This window comes from Phascolarctos cinereus, unplaced genomic scaffold (assembly GCF_003287225.1).
Source record: "Phascolarctos cinereus isolate Bilbo 61053 unplaced genomic scaffold, phaCin_HiC Scaffold_2;HRSCAF=192, whole genome shotgun sequence".
NCBI classification, from domain to species: Eukaryota; Metazoa; Chordata; class Mammalia; order Diprotodontia; family Phascolarctidae; genus Phascolarctos; species Phascolarctos cinereus.
This window is the reverse complement of record NW_027555625.1, coordinates 340132855-340152654: the sequence shown is the minus strand read 5'-3', so window position 1 is coordinate 340152654 and position 19800 is coordinate 340132855. Positions and strand designations below refer to the sequence as shown.

Sequence of the window (19800 nt, the reverse complement as noted above, 5' to 3'; positions counted from 1 at the left end):
AAATGCCTGATCAACTAATTACATTAATAACTTACACTTTGTGGCTCTTTAAAATATTGAACTGCTCCAAGAAATTTTTTTTTACAATGAAATTGTTTTTTTTTCTTTAATGGTTTCTTCAGAGCAAAGAAGCATTGTCAATACAGGTGAAGCCTATCCAGAGAGCCAGACGGAGAAAACAAGCCATTTATAATGGTTTCCACCTTCCCTTTGACCAGTAACCTGGACTTTCCTTTTCCCAATTCTCTCTGTGTGCCCCCTTGAGCACCTTGCAGCTTTGGGTTTCTTTTGTATGTGTGCATGTGTATGTCAGTATGCACTGTCTATAAAGAAAGGAAATTAGAAAGGGTACTCTCAAAAAGCTTCTAGCCATTCATAAGTGGAGAAGAGAGTTCAAGATTAAGACACAGGAGATCTGTTATTGTGTGTGGTTTGTCCTGTGTTCCCTCGAAGAGAACCATGACATCAGGGAGATGATGACGTGACTTGTGATTGAATTGGATTTTAGGTGACAGAGGGCTGTGCAAAGTCACCAGCCTCACTTTCATGTCCAGTGGCCAAATATAGATCAGGACAACTGGAGATAGCCCAGGATACAGTGGGAGACCTTGGCCTTTTTAAACTAAGGTCTTTTCTAGTTCTCACTTTGAGTGAGGCAATGCCCATTCAGTGAATAGGCCCCTTTAAGAAGTGAGTCAAAGGATGGCTTCTTTAATAGAAAAAAAATCAAACTGGGAGGGGAAGACCCTTGGAGTTGCTGGCCAAAAGAGAAACAGTTGCTATTTACATTCACTTTGAGCCAGGAAGGCCCAAAAAAATAAGCATTAAGTGGTGCTTGGGCAGGAACTTTATTATTATTATTATTATTATTATTATTATTATTATTATTATTATTATTATTAGGACCTATTATATATTATCCCATCTATGAGATTCCTAGTGAATTTGGTCTAAGGATCTTTGAGAAAGGCCAGTAAACCCCAAGTTATCTAGGTAGGTTCTGGCCATCAAAATTAACCTTCCTTTGGGCAGAACACCCTAAGGTAAGGCATGATACCCCATGAGAGGAGAGGAGAGGAAAGGAGATCCCTCAAACCTTTAAACAAAAGAAAATTGGGGATAACGCTCTCTACTTTCATTCCTTCATTCAAGAAGTATTTGTTAAGCAACTACATTGTGCTAGGCAGAATGGATAGAAAGGTAAAAGTAAAATTACACTTGCCCTCAAGGCATTTATACTCCACTGTGGGAGAATATGAACAAGGGGAAAAAAATACAAAAAAATGTAAATTGGCTGCAAAACAATTTGGCCAGGTACGCTGGACATTAGAGACTGGGAGGACTATCCTATGGGATGTGGCACTTGAGCTGAACTTTGAAACAAGCTAGGGTGTCTCTGAGGTGGAGGTAAGGAAAAGAGTGACTTCCAGACATGAGGTAAAGTTTGTTCAAAGGAATGGAAACAGGAGATGGAATATGATATAGGGGGAAAAACAAGTAGAGCAGTTTGGCTTTCCTTCCCACTGTGGTTACTCATAAGAATTGAGCCTGCAGCATATTGGAATACAACAAACATTTCCACCTGGTTTCAAGTGCTCCGACACATTAGTCTGGTCACTTGTATTTTAAAAAGTTATCCAGGCTTTGTGCTGCCTGCTTTAACATATGCCAGCCCATAAATGTTGGCCTGATTCATGTTATCAGGATGTTCTCTCTGTCTCATCTTTCTTTTTTTTTCTCTCTTTAACCACTTTTGTGGCTGTATGAGGGATGGCAATACAAAGATCAAGCTTTTCTCAGTCTGCTCTTGCTTGTCAAGTGTTAATGCTAGCAAAACACATCCTGATTGCAGAAGGGGTAACTCATGGACAGGAAGCTTGAGGAGGAGCCTTGTCTCCACTTTAAAAGAGGAAAATGTTCTTTAACAGTTTTATTATTATTATTTTAGTTCAAGAAAGAGGAATGTGTATGAATAATTTTCCACAGCCCCGAGTTATTCCATGCCTACCAAACACACATTCCCTTTTGAGGCCCCCATGTGGCACACACTGTTCATTCCAGCTGAGGGCTAAACAGGATTCCCTTAGACAGGACTCTCTTTCACTGGCTGTAAACATTACTCTTTAATTGGAGAAGAGGAAGGTTGTTGACTAAGTTGAGATGCCCTCCCTTCCTCCCTAGGGACTGGTGGGCACTGACCCCACAAAGCAGTGAGAAAGTATAGTGTGGTTGTAAGAAGAAAGAAAAAGGTTTCTATTTCTTCTGCCTCTGGTACCCAAATACCTCGTTGTCCTAGGACATTATTCACCATCTGTTAAATGCTTCTTGCCACTTCCCTATCTCATGATTCCCCCCACATCCCAAGGGGCCTTTTTACCCTTTGGTAAGCATTAATGCAACTATACCAGCTTCAGGAACAATCTTAATCATCTGTCTTGAAAACATGCTTATTTCTCCAAATATGATATTAACAATGCTGATTTGACCTGAGTCCTGGTGACTGCTTAGAATGGTTGCTTTCTAGAGATGTCCATGGGACATTGCCAATGCAACAAATTGAGGTGGAAGTGAGGGTTCTCTTTACATCATGAATGGTATCCCTTCCCCACTGTGACCCTAGAAACTCATTTTGGGTAAATAAGAGAATAACCATGCCCCCATCCAAATCCAGAACTATTAGAAGCTAGGGAAGTGATAGGTAATACCTGAGCCACTTCTACAGGACAGTGCCCTGGCCTATAGAAACTGAAACCGTGAAGGTAAAAATAACTATGGAGAGCCAATGCCCAAGAGCACTGACTTTAGCTCCTATGTTACCATAATGTGACTTATGATATTGAGGGGGTGCAGAAGTGGCCTTTGCTAAATGCCATGTGTGCACTTAGTGGCTCGGTATCTCTGTGTGGATACCTGGGTTAAATAAATAACAAATCTAACGTGTCATAAGTGATAGGTGAATCAATTATTCATTTTGTGAAGAAATAAGAACTATTTCTTATTGAAACTACTTGTTATCTTGGGAAATGTTTGTTTAAAATGCCATCTTTGGGGCCATTTTTAATACACCTTTAAATTATAAATAACTTGTTTCTTTACTATCAGGAAAATCAGATATTTTACTCTAGGACAAGATCTGCAGGTAGAAGGGACCTTAGAACTCATCTAGTCCAGCCCCTCAATTTACAGATGAGAAAACTTAGACACAGAAAAAAGCTAAATGAATTGCCCAACATCACACAATATTAAAAAGGCAAAGTTGAGACGTTTATAGCACTAGTTTTATTTCACATCAAACTCATTTGTAAGCTCTCTAAGTCCTTTGTTTGATTCAGCTTCTTCTATGGCTAGAAAACTGAATAATGTACAAAATATGCCAATGAATTCATCTCTATAACCAAAAGGAGTTAGATGTTCATTGACATTTGTTAGGAAATCCAACAAAAGCTGTTGATTATAATCTTTTTAAGGTTAGGGAATTCTCTTTTATTAATCTTTGTATCCATTAACCCAGTCATAGAAATACTCAATAAATGTTTGTGGAATGAATGGTTGAATGAATGAATGCCGTTTCTATTTCCCTGCTATACTTGCCTGAGAGCAAGAACTTTGCAATTATAATTCTCCATATCTTCCACATCTCTGAAAATGACCCTGTGGATGTAGTAAGTACAGCAGTCAATTCATGAATAAAGAAGATCTTGAGAGGGAAAGGATAGGCCACTCACTTTCTTTACTAGTCAATTATGGGTAATAATGTTTGCCACCTCACATTTTCGGTTGGCGTTATTGCTAATTTCTAACTGATAACAATGAGCTAGGTCCTAGATAAAACATAAAAGAAAGCATATTTCCATTGTACTTTTGAAATTATGCTATTCAGGGGCAGCTAGGGGCGCAATGGATAGAGTGCTGGCCCTGGATTCAGGAGGACCTGAGTTCAAATCCGGCCTCAGACACATAACACTTACTAGCTGTGGGACTCTGGGCAAGTCACTTAACCCCAATTGCCTCATCAAAAAAAAAAAAAGAAAAAAAAAGAAATTATGCTATTCATCAAAACTCTTTAAAAGTAATTTCTTTTAAAGCCCCTTCAGCTTTAATGGCTGGCGATCATCCTTGGTGACATTTGATAACCACATACGTGGAAATGAAGAGTGGCTTGTAATAATGTTGTCTTTTAAGAGTAGAAATATTATCTTCATGTGAATCAGTTTGAAGAAACCTTGGCATTGTGGATAGAAAACTGGCCTGGGTCAGGAAGACTTGGATTCAAGTGTTGCCTCTGTGAAATTTCACTTTAAGTTTTCTATACAGAAATTTTCTAAAGGTGGGGAGATAATACAACTCTAAGCATTGCATCACTTATTACTGAGCCTCCCTCTAGAAAACTACTTATGATTCTTGCCTCTAACACCCGGGGTAAGTCACTTAGCCAGTGATTCAAAAGGGAGATTCAAGACATAGAAGAGATAAATACATATTAAAATGTGTACAATATGGAAGAAAAAAAATCTATGCTATGCATTTTAGTCTAAATCCATCAGAGACGATTTATTAACGTTACAAACATTTCTCCTTGGAAAGAGGTTCGGATGTCTCTCTGCTAATCAGAGTACTCTCTCTGAACCAAGGAATTGCCAGTTTCCTTTTATAGTAATGCTAAAACAAAAGACAAAATTCCACAAGAAAGTAAAAACAAAGACACATAGTTTAGGTTGAAAGCATTTTTTTTAAATTATGGAAGAGAATTATAGTCATGTTAAATCTAGCGCATCCTTAGAGAAAATATCTTTCTAAAATATCTGGTCAGAGATGAGTAAATACCTCTCAATTGAATCAAAGATATTGCCATTTAGTCACTATAAACAAGACTAAGTCCCTTAGTTTCAGGGAATCAGTATCCTTCCTTGAAATTAAGTCTTCTAATTCAAGGAAGACCAATGCAAATAAGACCAAGGATGTAGATTAGGACACTGTCATATTTTTCTTAATGCTTTCACAACAGAAACATATGTGCACCCTAATATCCCTAAGTATACACATCATGTGTGTGTGTGTGTGTGTGTGTGTATTTCAATAGAAAGGCAATGTAGAAGAGTGGAAAAGAGATCTGGCCTCAAAGACACCTAGGATCTAGTTCTAGTTCTACTTCTGACATCTACTGGTTCTTAGTGCCCCAAGCTATCAGAACAATTGCCATTAGCATTGGTGGAATGAATTTCCTCGCTACAATTTCCCTATATCAATGAAATCACAAATCCAGAGCAAATGTATCTGAATACTTGAGCAGATTGTAACCTCCATAATATTGGTACTATATCAATTGCTGCAAATTGCAGCCTCTCCCTGTCCTCTCATCCTGTGCAGTTCTTTAACATGTTCTTCTACCCAAATTTCCCCCAGAAGATCCACAGAATATGCCAGGGATTTCCTCCAGGATTTTTTATATTTCATGGATCCCAGTGGAGCAGTTGACCTGTTTATCTATTTTCTATCATTCTTGCCATGTGACTCGCCTACTGCCTTTTCCAATCATATGTTTCCTCAGTGATAATAATAATCTAAACCACTTCTTGAATATTGGACATCATTAGAAATTTCTTGCAGTATGCTTATGTCCATCACGCTTCTCTCCATTGACTTTTGAGTTACCTACAACAGTAATTTCTCAGAGATTATGGTATTCTGAGCTTTTTAACTATAGAGAATCTCAAGGTGCATATTTGTGTTGAAAAGATGGGCCTTTGTACCAAGGAGCAATTAAAAGTACCACAGAGTTTCCCAAAAACAGTCAATCCCAATCCATTGTTTCTATTCAATTCTGGGTCTAATTTGTTGTCTATTTATGGTACCTATGCCAGTTATTAATGCTCAAGTACTAACTCAATGGACTGGCATCTAAATTCATCCTGAGTCTGTATAGTTGGCATTTTTCACCCATTTAGTTTCTCCTGTATGACTTATTAGGCTGATCTCTTTTGAATAATTATGGATCTCATTGAGAAGGCTCTGTAATGTTTTTGTTGCTTGATGACATTAGTATATCATTTGCAACAAGAGCACCTGAAGGACCTCTAGCTACAGAGAATTTCTCTTCCCTTTAAACCCTACAGAAGACATCTTCTATGATAGCCGGCACATTTTGGCAAGGATATGTTTTGTTTCATGTATCACTTGATATTAATAATCATTGAGCAAATTATCTCTGTGCTGATATTTATCAAAGTATCTATCATGATCTTAAACATATTCATGAGAACCTCCTAATGTTGGAAGATAACCTTTAAGGCTCAATTTTGTTCTACCTAGTCAAATGCTTTTAAAATAGTAAACAAACAAAAAACACAGAGGGATCTTGAATTCTCTGCACTTTGCAGTCAGTTGTGGTGCTTTAAAGATATAGTTTGCTATCAGGTACTATTTGTGAAGATTTGCTCTTTTTCTTCTCAGATTTTTATCCAGGATACCCTCAATATGCATGTAGCTCATTCTTATAAAGATTTTATAAAGATGAGAAAGTAGGCATGTCTTAGTAGTTATTGATGTTTTCTTAGGCACCTTTTGGGGGCCTCAGTATTACCTGGTTTTCCCCATCTTTTGATATCTTCCTCCACCTGAAGATATCAGTGCTTTCAAGATTATATTGCCTCCAGCAGAGATTTCCTTAGTGTCTGGTCTAGTCACTTTTCCCAACTTTGTAAAGCCCATTTCTACTTCTTTGTTTTGCATATTGAAGACTAAGATGTTGGGGTCCAAATGTGGCAGCTCCTCTTTACCATTAATGAAATAGGTCATTACGGAACCAGTGACAAATTTGGTCCATTTTATATGTTTTAAATACTCCTGCCAGTTTCATATTTGAATGTTCTTTGGTTGTTGTGACTCATTTGGGTCTCTTGTCAAATTGTTTATGGACCTGTTTTTGCTTCCACTGTGTTTTTACTGTTTTAAAAGGTGATACTATTAATTTAATATTCTATTCCATTATTGCTCCCAGCTTCTATCTCTCTCTACTTTGCAAAGAGGCCAAATTTTGCTGGCTAAGTCAGTTTTTGTGCTCTGTTGGCCTCCTCCTTGTGGCAACTCTTTTATATGCATTAAACATGCAGGAAATGGTGGTGTTAATTAAGGTCAGGATCTTTGTCTTTTTTTTTCCATTTCCCAGTCTCATTAACAGTTTCTTTCAAATAAACCAAGTAAGATAGGTGTCCTCTCATCTTTATGCTTTCTTTTAATGTAATATTGATGTCAGTCTCTTTGCTCTAACTAGTAGATGGTCCAATAGCACAAAGACATCTGATTCAGATCTGTTTCTCACATCAGTTACCAATTGTTTCCTCTCCCTTCCATTACAGTCAACTTCCTTTCTATAATGTTTGGTGTTTACCTTGTCCAGTGCCTTCAGATTCTTTTTAGTAAGAATGTGTTCATGACATATAGCTGTGAGATTTGTAATAGTCCACAAACCTTTGGCCTCTTGTTCTTCAAACCTAAGACATTTTTAAATCACCCTCTCTTTGCATTCCTATTTTCAGGTCATATTGACTTGGTGTGGAGGAGCTGTTTACGGTCTTCATAGAATTTCTCTGCCTTTTCATCCTTTGCAAAAGATGTTAGCACATAAGCTACAGTTATCTTCATACAGGTCTTTTTTTAATGATCATCATGAGCACTACCAGATGAGAGAATCAAGTACATATTAACATTAAATGATGTTTCTTGTTGACTTTGATTGAATGATTAAGCCAGCTCTACCAATTCCTTGGTTTACCTCTCCAAGGAGATACAATAACATTTTGTCTCCCAGTTTTATTGCAATAACATCAGTTTTCATTTTTTCCATTATAGCACGTTAATTAATTGGTCACCAGACCAAAGATCTCACATTTAAAGTGCCTGTGGTTAAGTTGATGGTTATGGATTTCTAAAAGCTGTGTGGTTTTTGGCACCCTGTGCTCTCCTTTCTGTCCCTGTCAGTATGGAGAAAGGAAGAGCCGTATTGGATTGAGGTCCATTTAGATATCTTTATTTCATGGGGTGCCACAATCAAAGAATTCATCATCTGTGGTCTACCTACTGGTGATGTGGCTCTGTTCTTCATGTCGGTCCTTAGACAGCAGAATCAGTCTGGCACCAGATTTCAAGCTAGAAGCTTCTGAAAATCAGAGAACTTGCCAGCACCTATGTTCTGCTGTTATATCCCTTAAGACCCCAGAGTCACTTAGATGCCACAGAGAAGTATCAGGATAGGAAATGATGTGAAGCATTAAAATTGGTGTAGCAGCAGACAAGTTGTTCCCAGCTGACAAATGGTTAAAGGATATGAACAGGCAGTTTTCAGAGCTATCAAAGCTATCAATAGTCACATGAAAAAATGCTCTAGATCACTATTGATTAGAGAAATGCAAATCAAAACAACTCTGAGGTACCACTTCACACCTATCAGATTGGCTAATATGAGAGAAGAGGGAAATAAGTGCTAAAAGGGGTATGGAAAAGTTGGGACATTGTTGCCATCCCAATGCACTGTTGGCAGGGTTGTGAATTGATCCAACCATTCCAGTGAACAGTTTGGAACTATGCCCAAAGGGCTATAAAACTGTGCAAACCCTATCACCCAGCAATACCACTAGTAGGTGTGTATCCCAGAGAGATCAAAGAAAAGGGAAAAGGACCTATATGCACAAAAAATATGTATAGCAGCTCTTTTTTGTGGTGGCAAAGAATTGGAAATTGAGGGAATGCCCATCCAGTGGGGAACAGCTGAACAAGTTGTGGTATATGATTGTGAGAGAATACTATTGTGCTAGAAGAAACAGCAAGCAGGATAGTTTCAGAAAAGCCTAGAAAGACTTACATGAGTTGATGCAAAGTGAAGTGAGTAGAATAGTCATAACAATACTGGATGATAATCAAATGTGAATGACTTAGTTATTGTCAGCAATACAATGATCCAAGACAGTTCTGGAGTACTTATGATGAAAAATGCTGTCCACCTCTAGAGAGAGAACTGATGAAATCTGAATGAAGATTAAAACATACTTTATTTACTTTTCTTGGGGTTCTTTTGGTCTGTTTTCTTTTACGATATGGCTAATGGTGTTTTGCATGACTGCATATGTGTAGTCTATATCAAATTGGTTGCCTTCTCAGACAGAGGGAAGGGGAAGGAGAGAGAATTTGGAGCTCAAAATTTTTTTTAAATGAATGTTAAAAATTATTTCTTCATGTAATAGGGGAAAATATTAACAAAAAAGAGAGAAACTATCAATTCCATTGGCCAGTATCAATTCCATGGTCCTTTAGGCAGGACCATACATTTCAGGTGAATGAAGTTGGAGAAGGAGAAAAAAAAAAGAGGTACATATCTATTTATCTATATCTGTAGATAGATGGATGGATAGATAGATGGATGGATATCCTTGCCTGGTAGATACTTTTTACGAGTTCTTTAAATGTATTGAACATATTAAATTACCTGAAGGTTATACAAATTGTGATAGTACATTATAACACATTAATATTTGAAGAAGTTAAAGAGTTCTCATTGATTCTAAAGATTTGGGAAGTTCATTAAAGCCTGAGTATTACAAATCAATTTTGCAATTCATTCCTATTTAATAAGTAGAGTGTGGAGGGGAGGGCAAGTTTTGGTGGTATGTAATCTTTAAAAAGATCAAAAGAATGTGAATTTTTAGCAGACTTCATTCTTGTAGCCTACCAAGCATCTTCTGTGTGAAATACAGAATTTTGTTACAGGTGGTTGCCAAATAAAACTGTCTAATTAGTATATTTGTGTTGGGTTAGAAACAAGTTGGGCTTTTTTTTGGGGGGGAGGCGGGTTAAGCCAAGCTCACCAGGTTCCAATGTTTTCCCATATTTAATTGCATGTTTTCCCCTCATGCCAAGATGCATTACCCCTAAAAAATCCTATTTGCTTTTACAGGCATTTACAGAGACACAGAAAAAAAGATTGTTGTCATGGAAACAGCAGGTGCAGAAGCTCTTTCGGTCTTTCCCTCGGAAAACCCTTCTAGACATATCAGGATATCGACAGCAAAGAAAGTATGTTGGGATTTCATTCATTATGATGCATGTTAGTTACCTTAGTGACTCATTTGCCTGGTTTGGGTTCTGAACACAGTAATATGCTTGAGTATCACATGTTGTTCATGGCAGGTACCTTGTGGCAAGTTCTAAAATAGTCATTAAATGGGTGGGGTTGTGGAGGGGAAAGTATTGAAAGAGTTCCCTGAGGAAGATATGAATTAGGTCCTTTGTGCCTCAAAGTGATTTCCTGAGCAAGATTTTCTCCATTTAATGAATACTTGCAAAACACTTAAATATGTGCAGGTGAAGGAGAGCCAAGTATTGTTGTTCAGCCAGCAGCCCGTATGGTTGTGTGAGGGTTTTTTTTTCTTTTAGCTGCAGACAAGCTAATTATAGTTGATGGCTGGATTAAGCATAACACTGCTATTCTATTTTGGACTGAGCTGCAGTCTAAAACTGTAGACGTATCATTCTTGATTTTAGATGATAATTCAGCTCCTCGGGAAAAGGTGAAAATAAACTTCATTGTACTTTAGAGCTTCTAGATTTATACTGGTTTGAATTTGGTATCCAATTGCTTTTTGATGCTGAATTATGGGGAATGGACAGATTAATCTGAAACTTTATATGGTTACCAAATTCACAGAAAAAAAAAAGATGCTCAGAATTCCCTTGGTCCAACCTCTGCCTGTAATACAGGAATTCCCTCAACAATATTTTCAATAAGTATTCATTCAGCATGCATTTGAAGATCTGTATTTAGAAAGAACCAACTACTATCTCCCAAGGCAGTTTATTCTAATTTGGTTAGCTATAATTGTTAGACAATTTTTCTTTACATTCCTGTAGAATGTAAGTTCCTTGAGGGCAAGTATTGTTTAAGATCCTTAGTGTCTGGCACCATGCCTGGCAAATGGTAGATAGTTAATAAATACTTCTGTAGTTGAACTATTAAATGAAGCTTAAATCTGATGCACTGCCATTGCTGCTAATCATTCCTAATTCTGATCTCTGGTGTCAAGCATAACAAGACTAATCTGTCTTCTTCATGACAACCCTTCACATATTCAAAGATGTCTATTATGTCCTTCCTTGGTGTTCCCTTCTTCAGGCTAAACATCCCCACTTCCTCCAACTGATCCCTATGTTACTTGGACTGCAGGGTTCTCACTATCCTGGTTGTATGCTTTTAGATGCTTCCAAGTTTGTCAATCTCCTTCCTAAAATGTGACACACTCAGAACTGTCTACTTACTAGAACCATGCTTGGACCAGGGTGATATATAGCAGGTTTAGGCTGAATCAATCTAAGGAAAAAGAGTCTCTGTCAAGATCCTGAAAGGTGAACTAATCACCCTTCCACATTCAGGAAGAAAAACACTTCCAAAGGGAATATTTTTACTTGATTCTTGGACGCTTTTTTTCCCAGCCAAAGACAACGTTTATTAAAGATCCACCATATTGGCCGGACTCTTAAGGAATCTGAACATTAGTGAGCTATTAGCTAGATTTTAAGAATCTGAGTACTGGACTTTTAAAGAATCTGAGCACCTCAATGGAGGCCAGATGGACCTTATATACAGAGTGTGGGAAGGATCTGGGGAATGGCCAGTAGGTTGGGGTGACTGGAGGAAGGGTCTGGGGAGGATTTTGACGACAGTGGTAGACACTTTTCTCAAGAGATTGTTTTTGTTTTTGCTTTGTATCCCTAGCACTTAGCACAGTGCCTGGTTCATTAAGTGTTTAATAAATGCTTGAAAAAAAATAAAAATAAATAAATGCTTGATCATGAAGTGAGAGAATATATGAAAAGATTCTACAGACCTTAAAATGCTACATATAAATGCTAGTTATTATTAATTGACTAAAGAATGTAGATGTGAGGCATTAGTAACTTGAACACAGCCACCTTAAGTCCTTAAAGGAAAAAAAAGACAATCAGACTTTCTAGAGATTTTCTTTTTTGCATAGGTGAAGTAGACCTCTTACCCTATAGACTATCCAAAGTGAAGTGTTGATATTTGCATTTATGGAATATTAATACAGATCCATTTATTGGATAAATCCTATTATTTTTCCAGAGAGGTGGAAAGTTTTAAAATAATAGTCTCATGACGAAGGAAGCGTTTGTTTAGAGTCCTATCATCTTCCTCTTTTCGGACACTATGTCTTTCTTATTGCAGACCTAAGATTAAATTAGTTTTTGCTTGCCAAAAAAAGAAGTCACACTGTTGACTCATTGAGCTTTCAGTATGTTCACGCTCCTCCCCGTTTGTTGGGGATAAAGTGTTAGGTCAACAAGAGGAAAATAATATAAGCATCAAGATCATCAGAATCCTATTTTATATAGTAAACATATATAAATCAATATTTTCTTAACACCTCTACCTAAAAGATCTAAAATTTCTTACATATATGTGTGCAAATATATGTATTTGCATGTATATACATTCAGATATGTCTTGACAATGATTGTTTAATCTTTTGCATATATTCACATACAGTACATCTGTTCAAAAAGTTAAAACCTAATTACTTGGTACTAATTGGAGGAAGAAAAGGTCAATCTGAATTAGAAAAATCTTAGTTATTTAAAGAATATCAGTTTTTATTTTCCAGTTTCATTACTAACATTAACAGAACTAAGCTAATGAGAGAAGTAATTCTTGGTCCTGCATTTTATATAACTTCTTCAGCAATTGAATTTGACTGGATTTTGTTCAATTTGACAAATATTGCCATTTGAAGCTCATTTATGGGGACTTCAGAGAAAATAAATTGAAAACCATCTATGATGGTCTTGAATTATTGAGGATAAAGTGCTACTTGCAGGGAAAAGAAATCGTAAACATATACTGATCATCAGAATCAGATTTTACATATCAAATATGAATAAATAAATAATATCAAAAATAAATTGTTTCTGTCTGGGCATACATATAAAGAAGGACATTGCTAAGCTGTAGAGCATCCTAGGGTGAAGAGGGCAACCACAATGGTGAAGTGCCTTAAAGTCATGCTATACGAGAGTGGGTGGAAATATTTGGAGATGTCCAGTCTCAAAATGAAAAGACATGAAAGGAATATGATCACTCTCTTCAAGTATTTGAAGGGCTGTCATGTGAAAGAGTGATCAGGCTTTTTCTGCTTATCTCCACAAGGCACAACTTGAAACAATGGGTTGAATTTTCAGATAGGTATGTTGGTCTCAATGTAGTAAATAGGCTGCCTCAGGAAGTAATGGGTTTCCTATCACTGAAAATTTTCTAACAGAAGGAGGTCAGTGGCCACTTTGGAGGGAATTTATATATACAAGTTGGACTATAGATGGGCTTAGAGGTGCCTTCCAGTTCTCATAATTATGTGATTTCTCGTCAAATATGTGCTGCTAAAGCACTGAAAAATTTCTTATTAGTAGATCAAACATTTCCCCTGAAATCTTTTCCCTCCCTCTATTAATTTGCTTTAGAAATCTGCTTTTTTATAGATAGTGAAAAGATGAACTTTATCCCAGACTCTCCCAGAATTACCCAAAATTCCATATTAGTGTGTTCTTACTAACAATCTTAGGATATTTACTCTCTCATTAATTTTGACAATGAAATCAATTAATTATCTTTAGAGAGTTAGAAGAGAAAAAAACAGAGATGCAAAAGAGAAACAACAGAAGGAAATATGTTTCTATCACTTTTTCTTTCTTCACCCCTCTTTATAGATAGCCTAATTGTTTAATTCAGACTCAAATGCCCCATAATAATAATGATCAGATCAATTATCAGTGATGGTAAATCTCAGATCCTCTGCCTTTTTGATCAGTTGGTCCAGGACATACATTCGCTAACTTAGCTGTCAACTTAAACTCTGTCAGCCCCATTCAATATAATTTATTCTTTCTAGTTCAGCCTTTCTGTAGCTAGGAAAGGACTTTCACAGAGTGTATAAATTTTAGTGGAATCATCTACCAAGTGACCAAAATTCATTAAGAAACAAAAGAAAGAAAGAGAAAAACTAAGCAGTCCAGAGAGACCAGGAACATTCTTCCTTCTCACTCTCCTACATACTTCTGAGTGTGGAATATGAGTCAGTCAGGCAACACGAATTTAAGCACATACTGTGTGCCAGGTTCTACACTCAACACTGGAGATACAGAGAAAGGCAAAAACAGTTCCTGTTCAAAGAGCTCACTTTCTAATTGGGTGTTGGTGGTGTAGAGTAGAGAGGGACAACATCCAAGTAATCATATTACATACAAGATTTATAGATATATAGACATAGCATAAACTAAAGGAAATCTCAGAAGGAAAGCACTGGATGGGAGGTGAAGAGTAGGAGGGAGGTCTCTTCCAGAAGGTGAGATCAAACTGAGTCTTGAAGGAAGATGGGGAATCCAGGAGATGCAGGTGAGGAGAGAAAGTATTCTAGCTGGTGAAAAAGCAAGGAACTGGGAGATGAATCTTCATTTATGAAGAACAACAAGAAAACCAGTGTCTTAGAGTACATGAAGAGAGGAGTAAAATGTAAAAAGACTGGGAAGGTAGGAAGGACTTTAAAAACCAAAGAATCTACATTTGATCCTGGAGGTAATTGAGGTTTTTTGAGTAGTACTGCAGTTCAGGAAGAACACTTTGGCAGGTAAGTGGAAGATGTGCTGGTGTGTGGGGAGAGACATGAAGCAGGGAGAACAACCAGCATGCTTTGCAGTAGTTCAGGTGTGACCTGATGAAAGTCTACACCTGAGTGGCAGTTGTAAGTGAGGAGAAGGGAATTTATACAAGCGATGTTTTGAAGGTGTGTCATAGGATATATGGGACCTTTTTTCTTGATCACAAACAGCCTAGAAAGCGAAGCTACTGAGCCAGCAAATGAGCTGTAACAAGTTTATCAATTTACCAGTTTCAGGGCAGAGTTTATGTTTCTTCCCCCTGGGGAAAAATAAATTCTGGAGAGCAGAAAAATATCCCAAGGCATAATTGTGTTGATAATTTAGATTCTCCTTCTCTCTTCCTTCTCCAAACCAATATTCTTAGCAAATCACAGTGTTCACAGCCCCCCTTTATCCCCAACTTGTTAAAAACTGTCTCAACCCTGACTCTAGATGTTTCTTCAGAAATAGTGTGTGCCTATCTTGTATAGATAGCTAAGGAAAGTAAATCTGTTCCATCTTGTGGCAGTCTGGGGTAAAGCATTTTGATTTAAACTATTGAATATAAAAGCTGACACTTCTTGGAAAGAATGTACTGGTTCCTAAAACATTGCTCACTGCTATGTAACCACATAGAATCTGAATGCGTTCACCAGAGAGAGAATGAGTTCTTCAAGGCTAAAAAAGCAGAGGAGAAATTGTCAGAACCGGAAGGCCATAGTCCCTAATTACCTAACCAACTAGATCTGAGTGAATGTTTGGGCTTGTTAGGATGTCTAGAGGTTAGACTGATTTCTGCACAGAAAGCCCTTCCAGTATCCTCAGGATTAATAGAATATGATGACTGCCCGATGCTGCTTCTCACTGGGGGAGGATGGGAAGAAGAGAATAAGGGAAAAATTGAAATTGTGTAAAAGGGAGTTGAAATGTCTCGTGTTCTTCTTGTTTTCCTTCCATTTTGTGACAGTCGAGGTTTTGGACAGTCAAACTCCTTACCAACAGCAGGTTCTGTAGGTGGCGGCATGGGTAGGCGGAACCCACGCCAGTACCAGATCCCTTCAAGGAATATCCCTTCAGCGAGACTTGGCCTATTGGGTACCAGCGGGTTCATCAGCTCCACTCAGCGTAGTGCGGCAACCAACCCCACCATCCTAAAACAAGGAAGACAGGTTTGTTTCCCTTCAGCCTTTCTCAGCTTTTCTCTTTTTCCCTTTGCCAGAGGGGGAAAGTTTACCAAGTTCAGAAACAGAGATGCTGCAGAGCCCCTTACCCATAAAGCTCTAGATGTTCCCATAAGCTCAAAGAGCAACTGGGCATTTTACCAGTGTCCTGTGGAATAGCCTGCCCGTTTTGCACTTTTCAGACATAAGGAGGAAACAACAACAGTCAGTGCCTGGAGAAAGGCAGGAGAATTTGTCCAGCTTGCTTTGTAAAAATAGTTTTACCTGATGTACTCCCACATTTGAGGCAGGGCCTGTAAGAAGAGGCACAAAATTCATCTGTCTTTTTTTTTTGTCTTTTTGTATGTGAAAATACACATAGAGGTATCCTACATAGGGTCAGCTTATCTTTAAATTTTCAATGTGAGCATTTACACCTGAGAAATCAGGGTTTGATTTTTATTTTATTCATTATCCAGACTGAAGAAAGTGATGGAGAAAATGGAAGTCATGCAAATTAAACTTAAAAGTGTCATGTTTGTAATTTTTTTTCCAGAGAACCAGTTGTTAAACATTTACCAGCACACCACTGCCTATGGGTTATAATCTAGGTTATGATCAGGTGGACCTGAATATTATTTACCCCATTGTGGAGTACATTCAAAATGAGAAAGCCTTTTGACCAAGGAAAAAAAGTACCCTTGGGATCAACATAGAGTGGTGTGTGGGGAGAGTTCAAATCTTCTCAGTATGGCGGCAGGTAGATGGTTCTGGAGTGATAAGGACCTAAATTCAAATCCAGCCTCAGACACTTGACACTTACCACCTGTGTGACCCTGGGCAAGCCACTTAACCCCAATTGCCTCACAAAAAAACAAACAAATCTTCTCAGTAGGGTGTGTGTGTGTGTGTGTGTGTGTGTGTGTGTGTGGTGTGTGTGTGTGTGGTGTGTGTGTCCAGAGGTTCTCAGTGCAAGTTAGGATGAGTTCTCTTCTATCCCACCACTGCTCCACAAATCCACAACTTCCCCTCAATCCTTCAATGGGGGGGGGGGGATAGAGGAGGGCAGAGAATTTTGTTTCTAATTGGCCACTATACATTGGGGGAATAGCAAAGGGATACTAAAAGGAACTTGGGTAGAAATACTGTGTTTTAATTTGTCAGGCCCAAGAGGTTAATGGAGGGATTTAAAATGAGCAAAATGTACTCAGGGCAGTGTAAGCCAAATTGAATCACCAAAAAAAGAGACGTTAGATGCAGCAAACGTCACTTTCCAGACTTTCCTCATTCTCTGACTCATTCAAAGAGAATCCGCTGCTAAGGAAATCCAAGTAATTTTAAACATGCCAGCTTAGTGTGTGGAGCAGTTATTATTTTCTTCCTCTGATTAGATTTCTGGCTCCTTTATTTAAAAAAAAAAAGGCAGAGAATTTCAAAACCAAACCCAAAAGTAGAGATAATTCTCTGCCACACATATTTCCTGATCTTCCCTATTACATAGAAAGCAGGAGAATGAAAGGAATAGGAAGAAGTCAGAGAGAAAAGAATCCCTAATAAAGTCATGTCTCACAGAGAGGTCTAGGGGAGCCAAAAATAAAGCAAATGGAAGTTATAAACCCCTCCAAGTACCAGGACAAGTTCTGGCTATAAATAAGCAGGGAAGATACCACAGATGGACCTGGAAACATATCCCCAGAATTTAGCAGAGACAGATATTTAATAGCATTTGCTTCCTGCCTGAACTCTGGCATTTGGGGGTGGGGGGTGTTTCTGTCTGCCTAGAATTGTGCATGTTATATGTGCAGATACACACATGCACACCCTTTTTCCTCCTAGAATCTTTGGTTTGCCAACCCCGGGGGCAGCAACAGCATGCCAAGTCGAACTCACAGCTCCGTCCAAAGGACTCGTTCCCTGCCAGTTCACTCATCCCCGCAGACCATGTTGATGTTCCAACAGCAAGGTAAGACATTTTTCTCCCTCGTGTTAATTGATATAGAGTACAGTAAAGTAAATTAAAATAGCTGCCTTGGTGACCCTGGCCTAAAAGTGCTTAGCCTTGACTGTCAAACACATTCTTGTGTGTTTATGAAAGCCTTTCCTTTTTTAAACCACATTGTCAGCATGAATAAGGGCTAGTTGGCTGGGATCCAGGAGACACACACACTGGAGTCTATTAAAATCTGACCAAGATGTTTTTTGATGCTAGTTAGATTACTGGAGTGACTTAACCAGAGTCATTAGTGGGGAAACAACATATATGTTACATTCATGATAATGCAGCAATGCCCAAGACAGTGCATTGTACAGTAGTGTATGTTGCTAAGAACCAAATAGACATAGATAGTATAGGTATATGTTGCTAAGAACCAAATAGACATAGATAGTATAGGTATAAATAATAAATGTTACAAAACTCCAAATGAGGGAGATAACTGTGTGTTGGAGTAGCAGACAAGTCTTCAAGAAGCAGGTGAAACAGGATCTGGGCTTTGAAGAATGGATAGGATTCCAATAGGTAAGAGAGGAGTGGAATTCCAAATGTAGAGAATGGTATGAGCAGTGGTGCAGTGACAGGTATCCAGGGAAAAAGAGTGAGTATACCAGGCCGGCTAGAACATGGGCTTTTTGTAAGAACACATTGGGAGTTAAATTTCAGTCAGATTGTGGGAGACTAGGCGGCCCAGTGCATAGAGCACTGAACCTGGAGTCTGGATGACCTGAGTTCAAATCTAACCTTACTAGCTAAGTGACCTTGGTCAAGTCACTTCATCTCTGTCTGCTTTGGTTACTTCAGCTGCAAAACAGGGACAATAGCATTCTTGTGAGGATCAAATGAGATTTTTGTAAAGTGCTTAGCACAATGTAGAAGCTTAATAAATGCTTGTTTCCTTCCTTGAATGCCATTCTAAAGAGGTTGGACTTTATCTTTTTGCCAAATGGAACAGGGATATGGTGAAATTACTTAATGAAAATATTGATTTAGGAAAATCTGTCAGTGGTGGGTGTGTGTGTGTGTGTGTGTGTGTGTGTGTGTGTGCGCGCATGTGTGCACAATGAATTGGGGAAGGAGGGAGTGATGGGGGAAAAGGTAATCAGTTACAATACTGTCCAAGCATAAAATGATGTCGGCCTGAACTATGGGACGGTAGCAATGGGAATGGAAGGGAAAGGATAGCTGAGAATCTCAGAATCTCATTTTCATGGGGAAAACACAAACTACTTAATGAAAGCTTCCTCTTCTAAACGTCTCAGATCCCTCAAAATATTCTCTATTTCCTCTTTCCCTACAGACCCTTCATATGTGCCCCTGATACCTTCCCCTCACATCTTCTCCAGCTCATTGCCATCACTGTCATCTCCACTGTCTCTTTAATCTTCAATCTCTCCCTCTCTATTGGCTCTTCCACTGCTGCCCACAAACATACCGAGGTCTGCCCTACCCTTAAAAGAGCCTGATTTGATCCTACTGTCCACCCTGGCTATTGTCCCATTGTTCTCCTCCCTTTCTCAGCTAAACTTCTTCAAAAAGCCACCTCTACTTGATGCTTCTACTTCTCCTCTTAATCTCTTCTAAATCCTCTGCAAGATGGCTTCCAACCTCGTCATTCAACTGAGACCGGTATCTTCAACATTAACAATGATCTCTGAATTGCCAAGTCTAATGATCTGTTCCAGTCCTTAACTTTGACATCTCAAGCATTTGACATTGTTATCTCCTAGAGATTCTTTCCTAGGTTTTTGTGATACTGCACTCTCTTAGTTCAGTCTAATTCAAATGTGTCTGATTGCTTCTTCTCAGTATCCTTTGTTGAATCATCATCCATATTATGTTCACTAACCTTAGGTATGCCCCCCCCCAAATTCTGAACTTGGGCTCTGCTCTTTTTTCTTTGTATTTGCTTGCTTAATGATCTCATCATCCTCCTACAGATTCAGTTATCATTTC

At 38.3% G+C, this 19800-nt stretch overlaps 1 protein-coding gene across 8 annotated transcripts in view; it reads left to right on the top strand.

Moving 5' to 3' along the window:
* The window catches only part of SAMD4A (sterile alpha motif domain containing 4A), a 286970-nt gene that overhangs the window by 234557 nt on the left and 32613 nt on the right, over positions 1–19800 (top strand). For all 8 annotated transcript variants that reach the window (XM_020991290.2, XM_020991294.2, XM_020991287.2 and 5 more), the window contains 3 exons: positions 9947–10065; positions 15659–15860; positions 17688–17814. In XM_020991290.2, coding sequence (XP_020846949.1) covers positions 9947–10065; positions 15659–15860; positions 17688–17814 — 448 coding nt within the window. The remainder of the gene's footprint in view (positions 1–9946; positions 10066–15658; positions 15861–17687; positions 17815–19800) is intronic.